At 45.8% G+C, this 27034-nt stretch overlaps 1 protein-coding gene across 3 annotated transcripts in view; it reads right to left on the reverse strand.

The window, feature by feature from the left end:
• The window catches only part of LOC309381394 (KAT8 regulatory NSL complex subunit 1-like), a 36623-nt gene continuing 9589 nt past the window's right edge, over positions 1–27034 (reverse strand). The window contains exons 2-13 of one of the 3 annotated variants that reach the window (XM_081932337.1): positions 22552–22693; positions 20595–20783; positions 19888–20015; positions 17704–17911; positions 16782–16947; positions 14901–15041; positions 10930–11099; positions 6338–6459; positions 5141–5195; positions 3768–3880; positions 2041–2251; positions 1–1020 (exon numbers count right to left, since the gene is read on the reverse strand). In XM_081932337.1, the coding sequence (XP_081788463.1) occupies positions 769–1020; positions 2041–2251; positions 3768–3880; positions 5141–5195; positions 6338–6459; positions 10930–11099; positions 14901–15041; positions 16782–16947; positions 17704–17911; positions 19888–20015; positions 20595–20783; positions 22552–22693 (1897 nt within the window). In that variant the 3' untranslated portion in view covers positions 1–768. The remainder of the gene's footprint in view (positions 1021–2040; positions 2252–3767; positions 3881–5140; positions 5196–6337; positions 6460–10929; positions 11100–14900; positions 15042–16781; positions 16948–17703; positions 17912–19887; positions 20016–20594; positions 20784–22551; positions 22694–27034) is intronic. The other 2 variants (XM_081932338.1, XM_081932339.1) reach the window with 2 other exon arrangements.

The raw sequence follows: 27034 nt of genomic DNA on the forward strand, positions 1-27034 counted from the left end.
CTTTGGAGCCCATGTTATTCATCCGGTCAGGTTCCTTTTATTGATTACATTAGAATTTCCGTACAACTGCATAGCATCGACCACTTTTCTGAATAGAAAAGTCTAGAAAGCGTCGGTTGCAATCATGATTGATCATTTTGTGTTTTTTCCCCCCCAAGATCAGGAGAAACCATGATTCCGAGCTAGGAAAAACCGCCGATTCCAGAACAGGTTTTGCGTTCAGAAAACCGTGGATTCCAGAATGGCGTAGATCAAAATGATAAACTGTGTGAAATTTATCGCCCTTCCCTGCAGACCCTTCCTTCGCAACCCCCACCCCAATAACCAGCGGCTCCGGGGACAAAGCCATCGTCCACTAATCAATCTCCCCATATAATCCACACTTCCCTCCTGCTTTTGAGGTTCCGATCAACGGCATCCATTCCCAAGCATCGCCTCTTGGTGTGTGTTGCGGCCTCTTCGTTTCACCCCCTTTTTTAGGTGGGGGTGGCCTCCCGCAGCCCCTAGCCTTCCTTCCTGTGTGGTGCTCCAGATCCTCCCACCTACCGATGGGCTTCTCCAGGTCACCCCCTCCTCCCGCCCCACAGAGGCTCGGCGAATGGCCCCTGCCGGCCCTTTTTCGCCAGTCGTGAGGAACTCCTAGTCCAAAGATGGACCTCCGCTATGCGCCCGACTTTCCCGGCGCCTGGCTCGCCAGCCGAGCTCGGTGATGCCTCTCTAGAGTGTGGGTGCAACTCTCCCGACGTCTTCTCTCCGGGGCCCGAGAGGTCATCTGTTGTTCAGTGTGGACGCGACGAAGCAACGAGGCTCGGCCTGGCGCTGCCGATCATTGTCCTCGGGAGGTGCCTGATACTTGGCCGGAAGCGCCTCTCTCGGATTAGAAAGGCCGGCAGCATTGATGTGGTTAGTCCTCAAGGCTTCGTCCCATTGCTGGCCAAAGGTTTTGTGGGAGGGGTCATGGAGCGCCTGGTAGTCAGTGTCGGAAAGTGGGAAGGTGCGGGGTTCCCAAGGCGGGACGTTCTGGAGAGGAGAGGAAGAACACCAGGGTCAGTGTGAGAGAAGGAAAATTCAGCAAAGGAAGACCCACACCGATACTTCTCGACTTACGATCGGGTTACTTAGTGATCATTTGAAGTTACGACATACCTATGCGGGAATACAGGTAGTCATTGACATCTAAATATTTGTTCGGTGACCATTCAAATTTACACTAGCACTTTAAAAAGTGATAACCATTTTTCACACTTAAGACTGTTGCAGTGTCCCCAGGGTCACACAATTAAAATTCAGGCGCTTGGCAATGACTTGTATTTACGACTGTTAGTGTCCCGGGGTCATGCGATTCCCCTTCTGCCAAGCAAAGTCAATAGGGAAGATTGACTTACTTAACAGCCCTGCTATTAAGTCAACGACTGCAGTGATCCACTTAACAACTATTGTGACTGACAGGCACAACTGAGCCAAAAATAAAGGTTGCTAGGTGAAACAGTTATTCCAAGTGAATTTTGACCCGTTTTACGTTTTTTCTCGCAATGTTTAGTGAATCACCGCCGTTGTGAAGTCAGCCACATGGTTGTTAAGCGAATCGTTCTTCTCCGTTGATTTTATTTGTCAGAAGGTCGCAAAAGGGGATCCCGGGATACTGAATCTCTCATAGGTGAGTTGCCAAGTGGCTACATTTTGATCACTTGACTATGGGAAGGTTGCAAGGGTCATAAGTGTAAAAACAGTCATAAGTCCCATTTTTCAGTACTGTAAACAAACTGTTCGTAAGCTGAGGACTACCTATAGTTCCAATTTTCAATGCTTCCTGCTAGCTTCTCTATGCAGTCATTGGGGAAGCCAACAGGAAGCCGAGGTTACATGAACTTTTTGCTTCATGATAGCAATCGGGACTGCCAGAATTGCTATCATTAAGTTACAACATTGTGCTTTGCAACCCCATCTCTCAGTTTCTGAAATTTTGCTCTCGGTTACTGTCATAACCTAAGGACTGTGCATTATTAATGGAATAACCAAGCTCTCTGAACCAAGTCTCACCTGGATCTCGTCTGTGTTGAAGGAAGAGTCTTCACTGAAAGAATTCCCTCCTCGGCCTCTTAACACCAGGGACGTTGGGACGTTGAAAGGGTCCGGGCTGAGTGATGCAGTGGGAGAGTTGGCACCCTGAGGGTAGTGAAGACTATTCGGCACGCTGTCCTGACAGCTGGGAGGAGGCACCCAGCGCCCGTCAGCTTTATGGGAGGAGCTCCTGGAAGGAGAAGGAACAGAGAACCCCATCAAGCAGGAAGTATAACTTAGCAGGGTCTCAAAAGAGGTCCTGGGATGGTGGATGGAGCGGTGTGTGTGTGTGTGTGTGTGTGTGTGTTGTCTTATTCCTTCCACCCCAATGACAGAAAAGGGTGTCCATCGACAGGTGTATCTCCAAAAGGAGTTCAGAGATCGGAGGACATGTTTTGGGGCATGGGAGAAACACTGGGAAAAGAGAAACATTCCAAAGTATGCCAGGCCCAACCAGAGACTTCAGAGAACATCCTGGAACAAATGATCCCTTGCATTTGTGTGTGTGTGTGTGTTTTGTGTGTGTGTTTTGTGTGTGTGTGTGTGTGTGTGTGTGTGTGTGTAGGTTGGGCAAACAGTTTTGGAAAGTTGGTGACTTTTCTATCCCCACCCCCTTTCAGGGATTTGATTTAGATTGGAGACATAATCAAATCATTTATTTCTATAATTTAGATGCCACATGATTCTAAACACTGGGCGTCTTTTTCAGCACCCTTGGGGCTTCTTCCTGCTGCATTATTATCCCTAAAGCAGGATTCCCAGCCCTGCAGCAATTAGTTTGTCTGTCCATCCAATTCATACCTTCATCCACTCTGCCTCGATATTGTATCTGTCCATCAATTCATCTATATCTATCCTCTTCCTCCCTCTAGCTATTACTTTATCATCTATCATGTATCTATGTATGCATCCATCCATCCATTCAATCTGTATAATCCATTCATCTCTCTCTCTCCATCCATGCATTCCTCCATCCATCCATCATCTCTAGCTATCATCTCATCCATCCATCCATCCATCCATCCATCCATCCATATCATCTCTGTCATCTTAGCCATCCATTCATCCTCTCTTAAGCTATAATCTTATCTACTTATCCATCCATCCGTCTCTATATATTCATCCATCCAATCTGTATTATCTATCTGTCCCTCTCCATCCAACTCTCTAGCTATCATCTTAACTATTTTATTTTATTTACCGATCTATCCATCCCTCTTTGCATCCATCCATCCCATCTCTCTAGCTATCATCTTGTCTATCCATCCATCCATCCATTTCTATCCATTCATCTCTAGCTATCATCTACCTGTCCATCTATGCATCATCTGTCTACCAATCTACCTCTTTTATCTGTTTGTTCATCCATCCATCTCTCTAGCTATCATCTTATCTATCTCTCCATCCATCCATCCATTTCTCTATCCATATAATATCTAGCTATCATCTACCTATCCATCTCTTTCTACCTATCTCTTTTATCCATCCATCGTCTGTCTCTCCTCGTTCTCTGAATCTGATTAATCAACGTAATCTCAGTATATCTAGGAATTCCCCAAGAGCTACCCACATGCTAATGCCGAGGCTGATAGGGCAGAGAAAATATGAGGCAAGTTGAGTTTGTTCTTCAACCTGTGATCAACTCACCTCTCTGCATGGAAAGAGACTCTCTGGAGGGGCAGACAAGAGCCTGTGGGAACAAATACCTGTTTCCTCGTCTCTGAGAGGACGTTCCGGTCCAGGAATCCCAGCGGACCCGTTCCAGCTCTTCAAATTTTTGGTGATAGTTCAGATATGTTTCATCTGAAGTGTCTTCCAGCTAGAACAAAAGAAAGGACAAAAGGTCTCCAATCTAGTTCAGAAATGATGTGGGGACGGTGGGGCACGAGGGGGAGGAGGATTGTAAGATTGTGGGTGGTCTGAGCTGGGTTGTTTTCTTGCAGACATTTCATCACCTGACTAAGCAACAGCATCAGTGCGAGAAGGGAGAGGAGTTTAGAGTGGAGGAGAAGGAGGTAGAAGACGAGGAGGAAGAAAATTACTGTTAGATCCTTGGTGCTCTCTGAGTTTGAATATTTTCTAGCAGACCTTTGATTAACTGAGTAATGCCATCAGTGTTTGAAAGGAGGGGGTTTATGGAGAGGAGGAGGAGGAGAAAAAGGACTATGGGATCCTTGGTGCTCTCTAAGCTGGGTGATTTTGTTACGGATGTTTCATGACCCAACTAGGGAACTGCTGAAAGGCAGGAATGTTTGTAAAGAGCAGGAAGAGGGAGGGTGGTGGAGGAGGAAGGAGAGGGGCGTCTCAGGTGCTTTCTCAGCTGGGTTTTAGTCTTGCAGATGGTTCATGACCCAATTAGGAAACATCATCAATGCTAGGAGGGGGGGGGAGATTGAGGAGAGGAGGAAGAGAAGAAAAGGAAGAAAAGGACTGTGGGGTCCTTGGTGCTCTGTGAGTCAGGGTTTTAATCTTGCAGACGTCTCATGATCCAACTAAGAAACATCATTAGTGCTAAAAGGGAATGGGGTTTGCAAAGAACAGGGGGAGGAAGAAGAAGAAAACGAGGAGGAAGGAAGGACTGGGGGATCTTTGCTGCTCTTTGAGCCAGGCTGTTTCCTTGCAGACATTTCACGACCCAACTAGGGAACATCATCAGTGCTACAACAGAGGAGGAACAGGAGGAAAATGAAAAAGAAAAGGAAGAGCTGGAGCAATAAGAAGGGTGGAAGAGAAGGGAGAAGAAAGGAGGAGGGCCGGGATGGTTGAGGGGCGGGGTGTGTGTGTGTGTGGAAGGCTCCTTAGTGCTCTCTCAGCCAGGCTGTTTCTTTGCAGATATTTCACAACCCAACCAGGGAACACCATCAGGCCCTTCCCTCTTGCCCATCATACCAGCCAGTGTTACAATCAGGAGGCAGCATCCCCCTCCACACACACACACCTTCTTCCACTCCTGAATTCACAACACCCAATGTAGCCCTTGCCCGATTGTGGCTGCAGTCATGCAACATGTACACAGACACACAAACACAGGGCCTGCCACAATTACAGTGGGCCACCTGGAGGGCGCCCTCTCTCTTACCTCCGACTCCGCTTCCTCCAAGATCACCAACTCTTTGGGATCCACCGTTCTCCAGCTAAAGGGAGAAAAACAGAGGTGATCGACTGATTTACAATGCGTCACTTAGTGACCATTCAAAGTTATGCCAGGCCTTGGGGGGGAAAAGGGACTCGGGAGGCATTTTTCATGCTTGCGATGCTTGCAATGACCCCAGGGAAACACAATCAAGATTCAGATGCTCGGCAACAGACTTGGATTTATGAGGGTCCTGGGATCCCCTTTGGTGACTCTCTGACAAGCAGAGTCAAGGGGAAAACAGGATTCGCTTAACGACCGTGTGACTGACTTAAGCACTACGGGGTTCACTTAAAGGTGGCAAAGAAGGTCGCAAAATGGAGCAAAACTCACTTAAGGAATGCTTCCCTAAACCGTGTGACTCACTCAACAACCGCAGGGATTCATTTAACAACAGTGGTAAGGAAGGTCCTAAAATGGGGAGAAGCTCACTTAAGGAATGCTTCACTTAACAACTGTGTGACTCACACAAATGCAGGATTCACTTAACAACAGTTGCAAGGGATATCCTAAAATGGGGTAAAACTCACTTAAGGAATGGTTCACTTAAGAACCATGAGACTCACTTAACAACCACAGGGCTTCACTTAATGATGGTGGCAAGGAAGGTCCTACAATGGGGCAAAACACATTGCAAAATGCTTCACATAACAACTGTGTGGGTCACTTAATAATGGCAATGATTCACTTAACGACAGTGGCAAGAAAGGTCACAAAAAGGAGCAAACCTGACAAACAATGCTAATTGTGTTACTCACTTAGGAACCACGCTCACTCACTTAACTATGGTGGTAAGTAAGGTCATAAAATGGGGCAACACTCATTGCAAAATGCTTCACTTAACAACCATGTGACTAACTTAGCAATCACAGCAATTCCCTTAACGATGATGGCAGGAAGAGTTGTAAAATGGGGCCTAACTCACTCCACCAACGCTTCCACTTCACAACCAAGCGTCTCCCTTAACAACCGTCTTTGTCAGCAACAGAAAGTTTGGGCCACAATTGCGGCCGTAAAGTTGAGGACTCCCCAGTAATGAAACGACATCCCCAATTTAAATTCCAATTATTCTTCAATTAAAATTCCAGATTCTGGTTTCGTCAGGAAACAGATTTGAGAATTCCGCCCAAAAAAGGAACTCACCTGGGGGTTAAAATCTCTTTATATTGCAGTTTTTCCACCCGGGTGGCGGCGGCCATGGACATCGGAATGACGATGTTGTTGATATCATAGGAAGTTTCCACTTTTTTCTTCTTGGCAGGCTGCTGGGCGTGGGGGGGGGGGGACACAACACACAATTGGTGAAACAAACAAAGCAGCAAAAGACAACGCTGGGGTCAATGTTGACACTTGGTAGGAGCGAGGGGTGTTGTATTCCTGAAAGGGTCTTTTGGGTGAATTTGATGGGACGGACAGGAGGCAAAGCCTCACTCTTGGTCACCCTGGGGGGGGGGGGGGGTTCCCTATTACACAACGGGATCTATGTAGCTCAGTTACTGTTCTGAGAGGGGGAATGGGGTGGGGGACAGTTGTTGTAACCTCATCACTGCTAGGAGGAGGAGGAGAGGAAAAGAACTGGGGAGCTCCATGGTGTTCCCTGAGCTGGGTCCTTGCAGACATCTCATGACCCAGCTAGGGAGCACCATCAGTGCTAGAAAGGAGAGGAGGAAGAGGAAGAAGATAAGAGCAGCAGGAGGAGGAGACAATAGATAGAGGAAGAGGGGAAAAAGAGGAGTAGGAGGAAGGATTATAGGGTCCTTGGTGCTCATTGAGATTGGTGATTTTTTTGCAGACGCTTTGTTTCCAATTAGGGAACGTCATTAGTGGTAGGAGGGAAAGGAGGAGGGGGAAGATGACAAAGAGGAGGAGGAGAGAACAGATGAGGAGGAGGAAAAGTAAGAGGAGGAGGGAGAAAAGAATGGCAATCATGGGGTTCTTGGACCTCCCTCCAAGGGTTTCCTTGCAGACGTTTCACGACCCACTAGGGCCGTGATGGCGAACCTATGGCACACGTGCCAGAAGTGGCACACAGAGCCATTTCTCCTGGCACGCGGAGCCATCACCAGTTCCTCTTCTGGGTTCGGGCGCAGCAGCCAGCTGGTCTTGACGCGCATTGCCGTGCCAGAAAGCAGAAGTGGAGCCGCCCGGTGCGCATGCGCACGCCAGGAAAATGATATTTTTGTTTCTAGGGTGCACATGCATGTCAGCCATTTGGTGATCTGGTTCCTGGCACACATGCACTCCAAAAACCAGCAACAGGAAGAGCAACGGCCACGCGTGCCAAAAGACGAAGAGAGGGGTTCCTGGCCATTGCTTCTTAGTAGAGCTGTGGTCGGGGCTTCCCTCCCTCCCCACCTGACCGGGCTTCTTGCATAGCCCCAACCCTCCAGCCCATGGCTCATCTGCTGTCTGAAGGGCCTGGCCGGCTCAGGCGCCCCAGAAAAGCAGCGGCAGCCACAAGGGGAAAGGCAGGAGTGGCCAGCCGGCCCCTGCAGCCACTCCCACGCCAGCCAGAAGCAGCACTGTGACAGCCGCCGGGGGCGAGTGGGCGGCAGCGGCAAGGACGGGCTTTCCTCCCTCCCCACCTGAGCGGGCTACATGTACAGCTACAGGCTGCGGCTCTGATGAGGATCCACAGTCTGGGGTGCCTGGCTGGCTCGGGCGCCCCAGAAGAGCAGCAGTTGCAGCCACAGGGGGAAGGGCAGGAGCAACCGGGCAGCCACTGCAGCTGCTCCCATGTCAGTGAGTCAGGCCCTTGGTGGCGTCTTTATGAGGGTAGCTCCCCTCCCTGCCAGCAGCCCCTCCAGTGTCCCGGCTGGAAGCAGCAGCGCAACAGTCGCCGTTACCAGGGGCGAAGGGGTGGCGGTGGCGAGAACGGGCGACCGCCACCCCTTCGTCTCTTCCCCAACAGCAGCTGTTGCGCTTCCGCTTCCGCTTCCAGCTGGCATGCTGGCGGAGGAGCTGCTGGCGGAGAGGTGAGCTACCAGCATTAAGATGCCACCAAGGGTATGGCAGAATATATCCCGGCTGGAAGCACAGCGCTCCTGACCGTGGCTCCTCATCAGAACTGCAGGCTGGAGCTCTGAAGAAGTCTGCTCGGCCGGGGGGGATGGAGGGAAGCCTGGGACCGCCTGTCCTTGCCATCGCTACTCCTTTGCTGTTGCGCTGCTTCTTCCAGCCGGGATATATTCTGCCAGACCCTCGGTGGTGTCTTTATGTGGGTAGCTCACCTCTCCGCCAGCAGCTCCTCTGCCAGTATCCCAGCTGGAAGCAGAAGCGCAACAACCACTGTTGGGGAAAGGATGAAGGGGCGGTGGTCGCCCGTTCTCTCCACCGCCACCCCTTCGCCCCTGGTAACGGCAACTGTTGCGCTACTGCTTCCAGCCAGGACACTGGATGAGCTGCTGGCAGGGAGGCGAGCTGCCCACATAAAGACGCCACCAAGGGCCTGGCAGAATATATCCTGGTTGGTTTGGTTTCGTTTGGTTTATTTGGATTTATATGCCGCCCTTCTCCAAAAGGACTCAGGGCGGTGTACAACATTAAAAAAACACACATCCCAAAAGTTAAAAAAGATAAAATCCATATCCAAAAAAAACAAACCAAATTTAAAAGACAATACATTTAAAATAAGTTAAAATTAACAGGCCAGGCCGGCTTGCTGGAAAAGCCAACTTTTTAGGGCGCGTCGGAAGGACCGGAGGTCAGGGATTATGGGAAGCTCCGGGGGCAGCTCATTCCAGAGGGAAGGGGCTCCCACAGAGAAGGCTCTCCCCCTGGGGGTCACCAGCCGACACTGTCTGGCCGAGGGCACCCTGAGTAGGCCAACTCTGTGGGATCACACTGGACGGTGGGAGGCTACTGGTGGCAGTAGGTGGTCTCACAGGTACCCTGGGCCTAAGCCATGGAGCGCTTTAAAGGTCATAATTATCACATTGAATCGCACCCGGAAAACAACCGGCAACCAGTGCAGGCCGCCTAAAAGGGGTGTAACATGGGAGCACCTAGGTACCCCCATGATAATCCACGTGGCCACATTCTGGACCAGCTGAAGCCTCCGGGTGCTCTTCAAGGGCAGCCCCATGTAGAGAGCATTGCAGTAGTCCAGGCGAGAAAGGACGAGGGCATGAGTGACTGTGCATAGAGCATCCCAATCCAGGAAGGGGCGCAACTGACGTACCAGGCGAACCTGGTAAAAGGCCCCCCTGGTCACGGCCATCAGGTGATCTTTGAAACTAAGCCGCATGTCCAGGAGGACTCCCAGATTGCGAGCCTTCTCTGAGGGGGCTAAAATTTCTCCCCCTATCGTCAAAGATGGAACAAGATGTACAAATCGGGATGACGGAAACCACAGCCACTCAGTCTTGGAGGGATTGAGCTTGAGCCTGTTCCTCCCCATCCAGATCCGCACATCCTCCAGGTATCGGGACATCACGTTGAGGGCATCGTTTGGGTGGTTTGGGGTAGAGATGAAAAGTTGGGTATCATCAGCATATTGATGATACCATACCCCAAAACCACGGATGATCTCGCCCAGCGGTTTCATGTATATGTTGAACAGGAGGGGTGAGAGAACCGACCCCTGGGGCACCCCACAAGTGACGCGCCTGGGGGTCGATCTCTGCCCTCCAGTCAACACAAACTGCGACCGATCCGACAGGTAGGAGGAGAACCACCGTAAAACGGTGCCCCCCACTCCCAACCCCCCGAGTCATCGTTGGAAGTAGCAGCGCTCCGGACTGCGGATCTTCATTAGAGCTGTGGGCTAGAGCCATGCAAGTAGCCCACTCATGTGGGGAGGGAGGGAAACCCTTGCCCATCCTTGCCTCCGCCGCCCCCTCACTCCCAGCGGCTGTCACAGTGCTGCTTCTGGCTGGGGTACAATACAATACAATAGTAGAGTTGGAAGGGACTTTGGAGGTCTTCTAGCCCAACCCCTGCCTAGGCAGGAAACCCTATACCGTTTCAGACAAATAGTTATCCAACATCTTCTTAAAGACTTCCAGTGTTGGGGCATTCACAACTTCTGGAGGCAACTTCTGTTCCACTGATTAATTGTTCTAACTGTCGGGAAATTTCTCCTCCATTCTAAGTTGCTTCTCTCCTTGATTAGTTTCCACCCATTGCTTCTTGTTCTACCCTCAGGTGTCTTGGAGAATAGCTTGACTCCCTCTTATTTGTGGCAACTTCTGAGATATCGAAACACTGCTATCATGTCTCCCCTAGCCCTTCTTTCTCTTAAGCTAAACATACCCAGTTCCTGCAACCGTTCTTCATGTTTTAATCTCCAGTCCCCTAATCTGACGGAGCAGCCAGAAGAAGGAGAAGCTGCCGTGGGGGAAGTGGGTGGGGCAGACACCGATTGCAAATGCTTCTCCCCCAGTGCAGTCCGAGACACAGCAAAGAGCCTCAGGAGAGTGGGGGAGGCTGTTTTCACACTCCCCAAGCTCCTTGAAAGCTTCTCAAGCCTGGGGAGGGTGGAAAATGGGTCTATCGCGGGCCAAAAGGGAGGGGTCACACACATGCGCCGGGCATGTGCACGTGCATGCGCAAGGGGGGGTTCGCGCATAGCATTATGGGTATGGCACGCCTGCGTACGACCCCCTTGCGTTCCCCCCGCTTTTGGCACAGGAGCCCAAAAAGGTTCGCCATCACTGCACTAGGGAATGTCATCAGTGCTGGAAGAGATGGAGCTGCACTCTCCATTTCCACATGTCTCCTTCCGGCTCACTTACCAATGCAGAGCTGCTGCTGGCTGTCGCGGGATGAGGAGGCACATGATTGGCGTGCAGAATGGGAGGGTTTTCGAGGCACAGAGGCGGCACCTGGAGTGAAGCGCCCAGTTTGTTGGGTGAGGGACGCGGGGCGCAGAGGCCGAAGCCAGCCAATCCTTTCAACAAAGCACCTGGAGAAAAAAGGGAATGGGATAGAAGACAATCAAATCCATCATAAGGATGATTCGATTGTGGGTTTGGGGTCTGATGACTGACCCAGGTTTTTTGACTCCGCTAAAATCTTTTCTGATCATTCGCGGAAGTTGCCCTCGATTTACAATCATTTTGCAACTGTTCGAAGTTGAGATGGCCCTGAAACAAGGGACTTAGGACTGGTTTTTAGATTTATGATCGTGCAATCAAAATGCACACGCTGGGCAACTGACTTGTATTTATGACAGGATTACGCGATCTCCTTTCCCCACCTTAAGGTGAACAGAAGTCAATGGGGAAGCCGGATTCGCTTAACGACTGTCTGACTAACTTAACCACTGCACCGATTTCATGACTGTATGGCCAGACAGGTTGTAAAACAGGCGAGTTTTTTTAATGTCTCGGCGAGCCAGAGAAATTAGGGCTCCAGTCAAATGGAAATTCAGATTCGCTTAACAACTATGTTACTCATTGAACAACAGCTGGGATTCACTTAATGACCAGGATGAGAACGTTTGTCAAATTGATTTTAAAGTCTTCCTCCGCCACAGAAATATCAGCGGTCATACATCAAGGACTGCCCCATATTCCAAAGCAGGTGACGATGACCCACGATTGAAATTCTGATGTTTGGCAACCGGTTCCAATCCCTCTTTCGAACTGCAAGGCCCACCAGGGAGATGGGACGTGGCGTCCAAAAGACACAGAACCCTCACAAAATCATGTTACTTTGCACCTAATGAAGGTCAGGAAAATTATTATTATAGATTACATAGCATTATCAGAGAGATGGGAAACGAAAATGTTTGCTTAATGGGAGATTTAAATGCTAAGGTTGACCAGGAATGGAACTATAACAGTGGAAAGAAGAGAAAAGGAGTTATGAGAACTTTGCCCAGGTCATTCTTCCAAATGGCCAAAGAATTAAATATCTCTGACGTATGGCAAGAAAGATGTCCAGAGGGAGAGCAATATACCTTCTACTCAAATAGACATGAATCCTGGTCAATGATAGACATGGTCTGGATGTCGGAGTTAATTTTGGAAGTGAAGGAAATAGACATAGAACTCAATCTATGGGCTGACCCCAATCCCTTGAGGATTATATGGAAAAAACAAAAGGGCAGTTATTGTTATCATTGAATAGAACAATCCTAAAAGATCAGGAATATATTAAAAGAGTCAGTCAGGAACTGAGATTCTTCTTCAAAGAAAACTGGCCAGGAGACACATCCATACAAAACCTATGGGATACAACTAAGGCATTTGTAAGAGGGGGTCACGATATCGGCTACAAGTAGGAAGAAAAACATTGAGAATCAAAAAACAAGAGAGTTGAAAGAATGATACAGAAATTTAGAGAGTGAACTTCAAAAGAAACTGCAAAATAGAAGTATAAAAGAAAGTATGAAATTAATTAAACATGAAGTGGCTATATTTGAAAAAGCAAAACTGGCACAATCTATAAAAAAATCAAAACAAAATTTCTTTTGAGAATGCAAACAAACCGGGCAATAGCTAGCCTATAGGTTGAAGAAGCAGAAGCAAGAGAATTGGATTAATAAATTACAAGAGGAAAAAGGCGAGATCTGTTATCAATTAGAGGAAAATAAAAGGATTACCCAAGTTCTATGAACTATATAGAGAAAACCGAGATTATACAAAGGAAGGAATACTACAGTATCTGAAAAAGTCAGATTCGCCAAAGATATCAGAGGAAGTAAAAGATATGCTCAATGAGGAAATAAAAATATCAGAGATAATTGAGGCCATACAAAGACAAAAGAATAATAAAACAGCAGGGCCGGATGGACTGCCAGTGGAAATATCTAAAGAATTCCAGGATATGCTTGTTCCAACGCTGATGGAGGTTTATAATGCTGTGTTGAAAGAGGCAAAGAAACCACTATCATGGATGGAGGCTAACATTGTCTTATTACCTAAGGAGGACTCAGATCAAATGTCTACACAAAACTACAGACCAATTTCATTGCTAAATGCAGATGATAAGATTTTTGCTCTGATAATTGCAGAACGGTTGAAAAAATTCCTCACATTGTTTATCCACACAGATCAAAATGGATTCCTTCCCAGAAGACAAATTAAAAACAATATGAGAACTATGCTGGATATTCTCGAATATTATGAAGTACATAATGAAAAACAGGTTGCACTACTTTTTCTCGATGCCCCAAAGGCATTCGACAATGTGAACTGGGAATTTTTACATCAATAATTGGAACACATGGAATTTGGGGATAAGTTTATAAACATGAGCAGAGCAATATATACAAATCAAAAAGCCAAAGTAATAATTAATGGTGAATTAACGCAAAGTATAGCAATATAGAAAGGTACAAGACAAGGTTGCCCTCTATCCCCACTGCTGTTCATATTAACTCTAGAAGTTCTAGTTAGGAATGTGCGTAAAGAGGAGCAGATAAAAGAACTAGAAATTACAAAGGAACAATTTAAGTTACAGGCTTTCACGGATGATTTAGTTTTCGTGTTGGGATCCTTTAAAGTCTGGTATGAAACTTATTGAGGAATTGACAGAGTATGGGAAAGTAGCGGGTCTAAAAGTAAATATGACAAAGACTAAAATGTTAGTTAAAAATATGACATCCGAATTGAAAGAGGAAGAAATTGGGTATTCAAATTGTCAAAACAGTGAAATATCTAGGTATACATTTATCAGCGAGGTGTGTGTCCATCAAAGAACACAACTATATTAATTTGATCAATAAAACTAATCAAGACTTAGAAAGGTGGAAAAACCTACAATTGTCCCTGATGGGTAGGATCACAGTCACAAAGTTAAATGTACTACCAAAATTTCTTTTTCTGTTTCAGAACATTTCCATTAAATTAGAAAAAGTTTTTTTAAAGATTTTAAATCAATTGATTTCTAAATTCATATGGCAGGGGAAAAACCAAGAATAAAACTCAAAGCTATGCAAGACACTAAGGAAAAAGGAGGATTTGGCGTACCGGATTGGGAACTTTATTATACTAGAAACTATGGTCGCCTGGGCAAAATATTTTGGTTATAATGTGGTTTTGGCTAAATGGGAAAAACTTTGGATACTTAATCGGAAACTAACAATGGCCACAGCTTATAAAGAAAAAATGTATAAGATGTTCTACAGATGGCATCTTCCCCCAGCACGGCTCTCCAAAATGTTTAAAAATTCGGCCCCAAATTGTTGGAAGTACAAAAAAACACCAGACATTTTTTATCATATGTGGACATGGAATAAGGCAAAAACATACTGGAAAATGATACAATCATGGTTGGAACAAATGGTAAGAGATCAAATTTTGTCCAACCAGAAATTTTTCTCCTAGGCATAATACCGGAGGGGTATAAGAAAGATGCGCTTTATTAATTATACATGTACTAACTGTGGCACATATAACTTATGTGCAGTATTGGAAAAAAGGAAATAAATCACCAGAGTTAGATATACCTAGAAAAAATTTGGCCTATGCAGAAGCAGATAGACTCCCCCTTGAACTAAAAAATAAAGGGGAATCGGAATATTTTGAAGTCTGGAACAGATTCTATTATTGTTATAAGACAAGGTGACAAGACTGGAACAAACTGTAAATAATGTGATTGGATAGAAGGATGGATAATGTATTAAGTAGCTAATAGCTATTGGATGAGATTATTTGTATATAATGTGATTGTACGGTCACTTTTGACTTCACAATGCTGCACTGTTTTAAATGCAAAAACAATAAATATATTTGAAAAAAAAATCATGTTACTTTACCTGGAGCAGAAAGCGATGGGGAACCGACATTGTTGGTTAAGTCTTTCAAGCCGGCATGGGGTGGCTTCTGAAAGTTGGGTTTGGGGGTCCGCCAATGGTCTTCTCGGAGCAAGGCCTCGAAGTGTAAATGCAGAGGGTTGCCTGTTTAAAACAATAAACAATAAATAAATAAATGGCATTTGAACCCTACAAAAGTTGAGGCAGAGGTCAAGGGATTAGTCCTCTGTGAATAATGCATTGACCACTTAGGGTCCTTACACTGTACATCTCATAATCTGGCGGGAATCTCTTGTTTTTCGCCTTGTGTATGTAAACACTGGAATGAAGGCCGTGGTGTTCCTCCGGGTCATAAGTATGCGTGCATGTGGGTATATGCACAATGGTTATCTTTGGAGGGCTGAATGCAAGGAAATATTTTAATGTATGCTGATTAATACACATTTAAAGTGACAGTAAATATTTGATTCTATTCCATTCCATTCCATTCTTATTCTCAATCCTAATCTATTCTATTTCTATTCTATTCATTTCTATTCTATTCTAATTCCATTCCACTATTCTATTCTAATCTCTGTTACATTCTGCATTCTATTCCATTCCATTCCATATCCTATTTTCCATTCCATTCCATTTCATTTCATTCTATTCCGTCCTGAATTCTATTCTATTCCATATTCTATATACTCTTCTCTTTTCTATTCCATTCCATTCTATTCCATTCCATTCTATTCAGTTCTGCATTCTATTCTGTTTTCTAATCTGCATTCTGTTCCATTCTATATTCTGTGCTGCATTCTACTGCCCTGATGGCGAACTTACAGCACACGTGTCACAGGTGGCACGCAGAGCCATATTTGGTGGCACTCCAGCTGTCAGCATTTTTCCCTCCCCTGGAGGGCCAGGAGAGGCCGTTTTCGCCCTCCCCAGACTTCAGGAAAGCCTCTGGAGCCTGGGGAGGGGCTGCACGTGCATGCGTGGCTGAGTGTGGGTGTCATGCATGCATAAGCAGCTGGGTGGGGAGATTGAGTGGGCACGCAGATGCAATTTTGGCATGCTGTAAGAAAAAAGTTCGCCATGTGTCCTATTCCGTTCCGTTAGCAAGTGACTCGTATTTATGATGGTGGCAGGATCCCTGAGGGTCACACAATCCCCTTCCACGACTCACCAACAAGCAAAGTCAGAGTCACTTAATGACCATGTGACCAACTTAAGAACTGCTGGAATTCACAAGGCTTGGCAATTGACTCACATTTATGACGGGTAAAGGGTCCCCGGGGGTCACGCGATCACCTTCTGTAACCTTCCAATGAGCAAAGTCCATGGGAAAAGCCCGACTCACGTTAACAACCATATTGCTAACTAAACAACTGCTGCAATATACAACACTTGGCAACTGACCCACATTTATGACAGTTGCAGGGTCCCAAGTCACGCGATCCACTTTTGTGACTAGCAAGGTCAACAAGGAAAGCACAATTCACTGTTGCTAACTTAATAACCATTGGGATACACGTGGCTTGGAAACTGACTTGTATTTATAATGGTCACAGTGTCCCGATCTCACAAGATCTCCTTTCGCGATCAGCGAAGTCCAAGGGGAAGGCCCGATGCCCTCAACGACCGTCTTGCTAACTTAACCACGGCTGGGATGCCCTAAACAACAGGGGCAAGAACGGTCATAAAAGGAGGCAAACCTCCCTTCATCGCTGTCTTACTTAGCAAAGGAAATGCTGGACTCCACTGTGGTAGTAAGGCAAGGAAAGTAAGGCCTGTATTTTGTGTCTGCAAACAGAACGGATTGGGGGGGGGGAGTGAAGGAGGCCGGAGTGTAATTTCAGAGGGGGGGGGAGGAGGAGTTGCAGGCGGTGTCTAGTTACTCACCATGTGAGAAGGAGAGGATGGGGTGGAAGCCGGAGTCCAGCAGAGCGATCCGTTCCTCCAAGGACATGGCCTCCGGGTCGAGGGCCGGCAGCGAGGCCTTGAAGTCGCACAAAATGCAGGAGTTGGGCTGCTCACAGGTGCACTTCAGGCTGAGAGGCTTCGGTGGCTGCAGGGCAAGAGAGGACACAGCGATAACGACATCGACAACAATGACAATAATCTGAACAGCTCTTAGGTCCCCTGGGCCTAGGACTTGAAAGGTGGGTTTCATCACTGGAGGCTTTGTAGAAAACCAACAACCGGTTGTCTGAAACGGCTGAGGGGATCCCACTAGAGCAGGGGGTTGGACTACAGGACCTCTCAGGTCCCTTCCGACTCTGTCGTTCTGTGATTCTATAAGGGTCTCCTCTTGAGCAGGGGATTCGACTAGAAGACCTCCAAGGTGCCTTCTGACTCTGTTATACTGAGGAAAAGGAAGGGGAGGAGGAGGAAGACTGGGGGGGGGGGGTCCCTTGGTGCTCTTTGAGCTTGGTGGTTTTCTTGCAGATGCTTCATGACCCAACTAGGGAACATCATCAGTGATGGGACAAGGAGGAGTGTCCTTGGTGCTGCCTGAGCTTGCTGGTTTTCTTTTAGATGTTTCACAACCCAATTAGGGAACAGCAAGAGGGCTACAAGAAAGGGGAGTTTGGAGAGAGCAAGCGAGCGAGACAGAGAGAGAGAGGAGGAGGGGGAGGACTACCAAGTGCTCTCTGAGCTGGGTGGTTTTTTTTATAGGACCGAAATGAGATACCATCATCATCACTAACACTGATGATGATCTCTAGCTGGGTCATGAAACATCTCCAAGAAAACCACCCAACCCAGAGACAAACAGCGACCCCATTTGAAATGTCTGCATCGACTGCACCTTCAGCCTTACCTTTCGGTTCAGGTGAGCGATGGAGTTGATTCTCACCAGCCGGCGCTTCTTGTACCTGCAGATGGGACGGATCCGGGCCGCCACGCAGCTGTTGTCCAGGGCCGAGGCCATGCCGGGCAGGCTGTGGTTCACTGGTGTGGGTTTCTTGAGGTGCCGGTCGGCAGTCGGGCCTTCTGCAGAGCTGCCACTGGTGGCACAGGCGCTCAAGCTGGGAGGGTCAAAGAGAAGAAACGGTCCCGCTGGAGAAATATTCCAGACACAATGGGGATGTTGTTGTGTAGGAAGGAATGACAATCTTCCTGCACAGAATCCTTGCAAAAGAAATCAGCAGGAAATGAGTAGCGCAACTATAAGGGGTCCTTGAGTTATGACCGTTCAAAGGTGTCGACGGTCCCCACTAAAGGGACTTAGCACCCCGTTCAAAGATGCAACGTGTCCCCATGTTGTTGTGTGACTGCGCTGGGGAAGCTCTGTCATCAGCCTTTGCGTACATTTTATTGGAAAGTAGGTCTTGGTTTCATACAGCCAGTGACAAATGTACCAGGGAATATCACTGCTATGTAGCAAGAAAGAAGAAAGAAAGAACGAATGAAAGAAAGAGGGGGGAGGAGGAAGAAAAGAAAGAAGGTAGGGAAAGGAAAGGAAGGGAGGGAGGGAGGGAGGAAGAAATAAAGAGAAAAGAAAAGAAAGAAAGAGAAAGGAAAGAAGGCAATATGGGGTTTCTCCTGGACTCATGACCACAGGTGATGGTCATGGCCTTTGCGCAACTGTGCGTTGTGCGTCAGTTATGCCCTTTTCTGGACCAATAATCCCTACTCACAGTCACTCATGCCCTAGTCACTTCCCGTCTTGACTATTGCAACATGCTCTACATGGGGCTGCCCTTGAAGAGCATCCAGAAGCTCCAGGTTGTGCAAAATGCAGGGGCCCGCGTGGTTTTGTGCAGAGCCCAGTGTGCGCATGTCACCTCTCCTGAGGGAGCGGCATTGGTTGCCAGTTTGCTTCCAGGTGCAATTCAAGGGGCTGGTTGTCACCTTTAAAGCCCTTCATGGCTTGGGACAAAGTGATCTGAGGGACCGTCTCTTCCCGGTCATATCTACCCAGCCCTTCAGAGCAGGGAGGCAGGGAACTCTGTGGGTCCCATCCCCGAGGGAGACACACCTGGTGGGACCCAGAAGAAGGGCCTTCTCCTTGGTGGCCCCCCTCACTCTGGAACATCAACCCCACAGACATTAAATGGCCCCCACTCTGATACTCTTCCGCTGGTTCTGCCAGCAGGCGTGGGGAACCCCGAGCGGGAGGGAGCCCATTAAATGGCTCATGTGTCTGCTAGCGTCTTATTCTGTAAGACACCTTGAGTCGCCATGGGTGAATAGGCGGATGGATGGATGGATGGATGGATGGATAGATAGATGGAAGAGGGAGGGAAGCCGGGAGAGAGGAAGGAATAAAAGGAATAGGAAGCAAGGGAGGGAGGGAGAGAAAGAAAAAAAGAAAGGGGGGGGAGAGGCAAGGAGCAAAGAGGGAAGAATAGAGATAGAGGAAGTAAAGAAGGAGAGGAAGGAAGAAAGAGAGAAGGAGGAAGGAACAAAGAAAAAGGGTGGGAAGGAGGGAAGAACAAAAGAGGAAGGAAGTGAGGGAGAAAGGAAGGAAGGAATTCACTTTTAATAAGAACCAGTGTGCTCTGAGTAAAAAATGACAATAAAGCTTAACCTATCCCATCCTATCTTTTGATTCCAGAAAGTAGGAGAAGCTAACAAGCAAAGACACCAGATGCTGTTCAAAACACCAGGGCAAAACAATTTTCAAGAAGGAAAATCCCAGAAAATAGAGCAAACTTTTAATGTGGATGAGAATGAGACGGAGGAACAAGTTGACAATCTGGCAAATAAATAACCCTCATGCTTTATTTCAGCAATGGGTTAATTCCGGGAGGAAAAAAAAATATTTTCAATAAGGGGGAAGAGATTAAAATCAGCAACCTCTAGGCCTGTCAGCTGAATGCCGAGGGATGCTTGGAAGATTCCAGAGAAAAAGATCAAAATATAAATGACCTTGAAAAAGGGATGGCAACCAACAAGGATCTGTGTTATAAATGTTCTCAAATTAAATCTTCTAGGATAATTACCACGAAGATCTGTTCATTATAAATTTTATCAACTGAAATCTTATGGGATAACTCACCAGTTGCTAATTCCGTTAACTTGATGGGGGGATGGGCAGGCTTTGGGGGGCTCCGGAGACCCGTTGATGGGGGTGCAGGAAGGATTTTGACAGACCAGGTTCCTTAAAGACTGGGCGAGGTGAGAATTCTAAAAGAGAAAAATGCAATTTTATTTTATTTTTGTTCTGAAAACAAGTTTTATTTCCCAGCAATGCAAAATCCAGAAGAGAGTAAGAATCAAAACAAATTAAATTCAATGAATAAAAAATTAAAACCATTAAAACGAAAGGAATGACTGAAAACTTTTAACCCCATCTGCCATCTTGGCAGGCAGAATTTCCCCGCCTTTGCGGCTTTTGAAGCCCTCTCCCTACGAAGCCTATCACAGCCAAATAAATTACTGGCTGGGGGATTCTGGGAGTTGAAGTCCATCCCTCTTAAAATATGAAGGCTGATGGATTCTTGGAATCGGAAGTCCACTCCTCTTAAAGCATGATGGCTGGGGAATTATGGGAGTTGGTCCTCCCCTCTTAAAGCTTGCTGGTTGGGAGATTCTTGGGAGTTGAAGCCCACCCCTCTTTTAAAATGGCCATGATCTAAGATCATCTCTTTCTTTTCACCTGCTTGATGAAAGAAATAAGGACTTTGACAATGCAACTTTTCCAATATTTCCCTTCAGGGTCAATCACTGCTCCTTGCCACCGGATGCATCCACTAGAATACAAACCTGTTTTTCAGCATTTTGGAGGAGATAAGAAGGGATGCAAGGCGATATTCCACCGGGCACCTTCAGGTGGGGAGAGGAGGGAGGCAGTGCTGGGGTTTTCCTGGAATTCATCAACCCTGCAGGGGAGGCCAGGCGGCTTGGCGGCTTCAGCCCATCTTCCTGCTGGAGGCTGCCAAGGATAACTGGGCCCTGAGGAGGGGGTGGGGGAAACCCTTGTATTTAGAAGCTCTTGTTAAGGGTAGACGGATAGATAGTGGATACTCGAATAAAAACAAAAAAATGGGGCATTTGTCCTGCCTGAGATAGGATGGTGCGATGCTCATAATTCTGGAGATTACTTCAAAGCTTTACTGATTCTAGATACTGATTTCACAACCGAAATACTTTCTGGGAGGCTCAGGGATCTGCTCTGTCCCTGCTTTGATATACCCAGTTTGGCCTAAGGTGGGACTAGAACCCACCGTCACCTGGTGATTGGCCCAAAGTCACTCAATTAGGTTTCATCCCTAACCTAAGGTGGTACCAGAATTCACCATCTCCTGGTGATTGGCCCTAAGTCACCCAGCTAGCGTGCTTTAAGAGGGTCATAAGTGTGATACACCGTCCAAAGGTCGCAAAAGAGAATCCTGTGACCAAGGTTTACTTAAATCATTGTAAGTATGAACCAGTTGCCAGGACTCTTAAATTAGATTACATGCTATAAAGGTGGTAAGTGTGAAAAAATAGTCTTTCTCCAGTGCCGTCGTAATTTGGAACGGTCAACCAAGAAATGGTTGTAAGTCAACATGTTTGTGATAAATGCAACCTTTACAAAACTTTCCCTCAAGTCTAGTTGGAGGTAAGAGATTCCCCAGCCTTTGATCTTTCCCCGGTTGCAAATCACAGCCTCTGTTTTATTAGCCTCAAGTCAATAAAATACTCATTTTTCCCTGTTAAATTCACCAACGTTGAAAGGCAAACCTCGGAGGCTCTGTTCCTACAAACAAATGCCAGGTCCCAGAACACACAATGGCTGCGTTTGCACACATGCAGGGGTGGGGGTGGGGGAGTGCTGGTGAATTTCAGTGAACGTGACCCAGATCACACAACTTAGAAAGACGCTGATTTGATGCCCGGAGCCTGCAAAGCCTCAAAAACTATTTAATTATGGCTTAGCCTGGGCAAATGCAGACAAGGAAAGAGAAAGATAAATAAAATTCAAAAAAAGAAATAAGTGTAAGCCACCATCTTCGATTTGAAGTAATAAATAACTGGTATAAAATAAAACCACGTTTATTATTTGGACTGAATAAATGGCACAGGTCTTAAGAGAATTCATTGGCATACTGACAAAATGTTTTCTCTTTTATGTTTTGACTTTTATCAGTGAATAGTGTATTCTACTTAGGTATTCCAGTGGATTGTGGCAGTAGATTCATAGCAGTTTACAAAATAATTGTGGGGGGACAGAAACCCATCCACATTAAATAGAAATAATAAATTAGGGGTCCTTGGTGTTCTCTGAGCTTGGCGGTTTTCTTGCAGACATTTCATGACCCAACTAGGGAACACCATCAGGTCTAGAAGGGACTGTATGTATAAACAGAGCAAACCCCACACTTCTCTTGCACTGATGATGGGATGTGAGCTTTGCCCCAATTTTACGACCTTTCTGAGTGAACCCCGGCAATTCTGAAGTCAGCTGTATGGTTATTAAGTGAACCTGACTTCAGGTCGCCCCAAAAGGGAATCCTCTAACCCTGGGACTGTCATAAATACGAGCCAGTACACATTTTGAGCACTGTGACTCTGGAAGGAGGGGGGCAGGAAATGCTGCGACGGTTCATGAAAGCCTCCCCAGGTCCTGGTTTTTTTCAAGTGCCATGATAAAGTTCTGAACAGTCAGTATCACTAAACGAACTGCTTTTCAAGGCGCCCATCTGAAGATGCTTCTGGGAAGGAAGGAAGTTTGCCTTACCTTGTTGGCACGGAGCTGCTTGTAAACATCGGTCTGCTGCCTTATCCGATACTCCAGGTCCAACACTTGAGCTTGTAGCCATGTCCAGCGACAGATGATGGCCGCTCTCTCAATCGCCCACTGGCGCTGTGCCAGCCGGCGCCTAAAAGCATTGACACACAAGCATTAGTGTTCTTCACTCAGCTTGGTGCATCAGAGAGACAAGGATTGAAATACATACATCCATTTGTACACAAGTCTACCCAACAACCAAATCCAAGGTTGCTCTGAAGGGAACTTAGCAAACTTCGGTTAAGCCTTTCTCGTCTTCGGCTTTTAACAACTCAGTTTCATATTTCAGATTTTCTCCGGAAGGTCATTTGGTAAGCTTTCAAGGTCTGGCCACCAAAACAGCCAAGCTTAGAGAACACCCAGGACTCCTCCTCTTCCCACAAACCACTTCTGGCACTGAAGACATTACCTAGTTGGCTCCTGAAACATCTGCAAGAAAACCACCCAGTTCAGTCCTCTGTTTGACAATTTCTGAATTTCTAACAATCTCTTTTGCAAACTTAAAGTTTCTTTCTGCTGTTGAGATTGTGCCATTATCTCCAGCTGACAAACACTGCTGCTCTGGCTTGGAAGGTTTTTACAAGATTAAGCATAAATTCACAATAAGGTTTTATTTTCACTTTTCTCTGGTTAAAGATATACTTCAAAGGTATATCTTCAAAGATATACTTCAAACAGTGAGACCTTGAAGTGCCAAGCCAGAATAATCAGTGAGGAAAGTGTTTTGTTTCCAATACACAAACCTCCAGCCTCCGAGTAACAGTGTCCTCTTTCCCTCTGTTGTTACAATTTTCTTTGTTGCTTTTTGTGTCTTTTTTATTCCAAGTTTTAAAAAAAAGTCAAATTCTTGAATGAAATAGAGAAGAAAAAGGGAAAAACACACAAAGGAGAATTTAAGTCCATAGGTTGCAAAAAATAATAAAAAAGAAAACTTAATCCATTCGTTTTAAAAGGCTTGCATAAATTCCATCCATGAAAATAACATTTAAAAAGTAAGATAACCCACTGTCCGAAACCATTCAAAGCTTAATTCTGCCATTTATTTCTTCTGTTCTCAAATTTAAATTAACTTTAAGTTTTTTATAGGCAGTCTCTTTTAAAACGGTAAAAATTCCTCACCAGCTGGAAACACTTTCTCTTTCCGTACCCTTCCGTTTCGGAGCCATCCTGACTTCATCAGCCTGGTGGCTGGACTTTTGAAGAACTTCTCTTGGATTGATCAGGGACTTTGTGATGTCCCTGAGATCAGCAAGATATATTCTTCCTGTTCACCGTCTCTGCAGGACGGTTTAGGTCCAATTGGACCACCCAGCGGCAAAAGTATCGGCTGCAGTCTCGGAACATCGAGACTGCACGTCCGTATCGTAACGACTTGGGCTCCTCCTTAACTAAATTTAACTAAGTTAAATTTAGTTAAGTTTTGTTTATTGGGGGGGGGGAGGAATGTTATGATAAAGAGTCAAATAAAGGAGGGATAATGATAACAACGTATAGGTACAACATAAGGAAAATGAATGTAAATTGTAAACAGTGATTTGGAAAGGAGGATTAGAAATCTTTGTTACTAAATATTATGGATGTTTCGCCAGAATAGGCCATAAGGATTCAGTGTTATTGGAGGATATTAGAAATAGCAAATGAAATGCTAGTATGTGGTTATGTTTTAAATCTTGTCATATTTTATGATGAAGGATGTTCAAACAATTATAGTCAAATGAAAATGGAGGTATGATGATGGTAATATGTATAAATATATCTGAGTTAAAATATGAATTATGACTGTGGAAGAGATGCACGAAAGTCTTTTGTAACCAACTGATACACTTTCTACAGTATGTAAAGAAAGAGGATTCTTTGTGTTGTGTCTGTTTTGAAAAAAAAATATATATATTAAAAAAAAACCACCCAGCTCAGACATCACCCAGGACCCCACTATATTCTTCCTCCTCTCCACAATCCTACCTCCCTTGTAGCACGGATGATGTTACCCAGTTGGGTTATGAAATGTCTGCAAGAAAATCACCCAGCTCAGAGTGCACCAAGAAGCCCACTGTTCAGATCACCTTTCAAGTTCAGAGAGTCCACACTTAACCACCATCGGAAGTTTGGGTGACACTAAACAAACCCTAAGCTTAACCATTGTTCACACAACCGTCGTGGAATCCCCATGGTCACACGTTCAAAATTCAGACACTGGTCTAAAGGTAACTCGTGTCTGACTCTAGAGCATGGTATTCATCTCGGTTTCTCGGGTGAGGGAGCCAGGATTGTCTGAAGAGGCTTCCATGGTCATCTAGCCCACATGCCTCTAGATAACATTACCTATATGTCATGTTGGCCATGGAACAGTGTTACCTTTCCATTGAAGTGTAACCTGTTTATCTACTAGTCTTTTGTAGGGTGGGGGACTATTGATTTATCATGTTATTACTTTCTTTTATTATTTTTATATGACATTTTTATATTCAAATAAGCTGCCTTGAGTCCCCAGGGACGATTTTTCTAAATTTTCTACAATAAAGAAAAATGGTCATGCTTTCGAACTGCTAAGTGGGCAGGAGCTGGAGCCAGGGATGGGAGCTCACCCCTTTGTGAAGAGCTCGGGTTTCAAACCGTCAATCTTCCATTGGACAAGGCCAGTGCCTTGTCAACTGGCATGTCTTTATGATGATTGAAGCATCCCACTTAGTAACTGGCATGTAATACGGGTAGTCCCTGACTTACAACAGTTCATTTACAAACCGTTCAAAGTTACAACAGCATGGAAAATGAGATTTACAATCATTGCTCACACGACCCTAACCAGAGATCAAAATTCAGACGCTTCGCCACCAACTCATATTTACGACGCTTGCGGTATCCAGGGGTCATGTGATCCCCTTTGCCGATCTCCTGACGAGCAAAGGCAAGGGGGTGGGGGGTAAACCAGTTACACTTAACAAACATGCAACTCATTTACCAACTGCAGTGATTCACTTAATAACCATGTCAAATTAAGTTGCAAAATGGGCAAAAAACCCTTCACACGTTTCACTTGGCAACAGAACATTTTGGGGCTCAATTCTGGTCGTAGGTTGAGGACATCTGTAACATCTCACCGAAGGCTCTTCTTTGCCATTTCAGGTTGCAGAAACAGACACACAAACACACACACACGGTCTGTAATCAGGATGGCAGCAGCCCAGGGTCATATGATCCCCTTTTGCGACCGTCTGAGAAGCAAAGTCAATGGAGGTGGAGTTAAGCCAGATTCACTTAATGACCATGCAACTAATTAAACTGCAGAGATTTATTGAACAATTGGCAAGAAAGGACTTCCGGTTTGTTCCCGGTGCCGATGGCAGGCTTTTTTTTAGCCTGTCAGATCAAGAGACAGTTAGAGGTGTTTTTTTACGATCTTTAACACCTCGGATACTCGTAAATTCTTGGAATTTATGAGGGAGAGATTCAGCTGCTGGGTTGAGCCCTTGTGTACCCTCCGGAGTCCGGAGTCTGACGAGGTTTGCCCCCCTTCGCAGTTGTTGTATTCTCCTGCCTTTTTGATAACCTCTGCTAAAAAAGCAGAACCAGTCGCCGGGAGCAGCCTTAACATCTTAACATCTTAACATCCCAAGAAGGAAGCAAGACTTTTGCAAGTATTTTAAGTTTTAATTGGGGGAAGAAAAAAAAAAAAAAAGAAATCTCTTTAAAAAGAACACTACTGCTGAGTTCGAGAGGCGTGGGCTTAGAACAAAGGATTCAAAATGGCGTTGATTTATAGCTGAAAACCTACAGAAAACGAAAGCTAATTACTTGCTGATAGCCGGGGCAATAAAGGCGGAACGGCTGAAACAACCCTAACTATTAACAATCTTTAAGCCAGTTTACATAACCTGAACTACTTAAATGTCAAAGTTTTAATTTCGAGCAACTTAGAAAGAAACATTTGCAAGTATTAATTTACAGCTGAATACCTAAGGAAAACGAAAGTTAATTGAATGGTGACAGCTAGAGGCGGCTGTAAGAATTATTAATTATGGCAACGGAAAAAAAAGCTTCACCAGGTGCCACAATAAATTATCAGGATTTCAAGGACTTTATAAGGGAAGAAAATGCTTTTTTACGCAAAGAAATTAAGGAGGTTAAAGAAATGGTTCAGGATACCATTAAAAAACATGATCAACTTGATAAAAAATTACACACTTTAGCCACAGGTCTGTCAGAAGTTGTTCTTAAGGTGGACAGCAAAGTTAATCATCTGGCTTTGGATTTGGAAACTAAAACGAAGGAAACAGATTTGAAATTTGTTGAAATGGAGGGGAATATGCAGAGGATGGATAAGGAGATTATCATGATGCAATTCAGATCTATGGAGTACGCTGTTAGACTGAGGGGTATCAGAGAAAACCCTAGAGAGGACTTAAGAAAAGTTTGTGCTGATGCTCTGGCCACG

This window comes from Natrix helvetica, assembly GCF_964273705.1.
Source record: "Natrix helvetica genome assembly, chromosome: Z".
NCBI classification, from domain to species: domain Eukaryota; kingdom Metazoa; phylum Chordata; class Lepidosauria; order Squamata; family Natricidae; genus Natrix; species Natrix helvetica.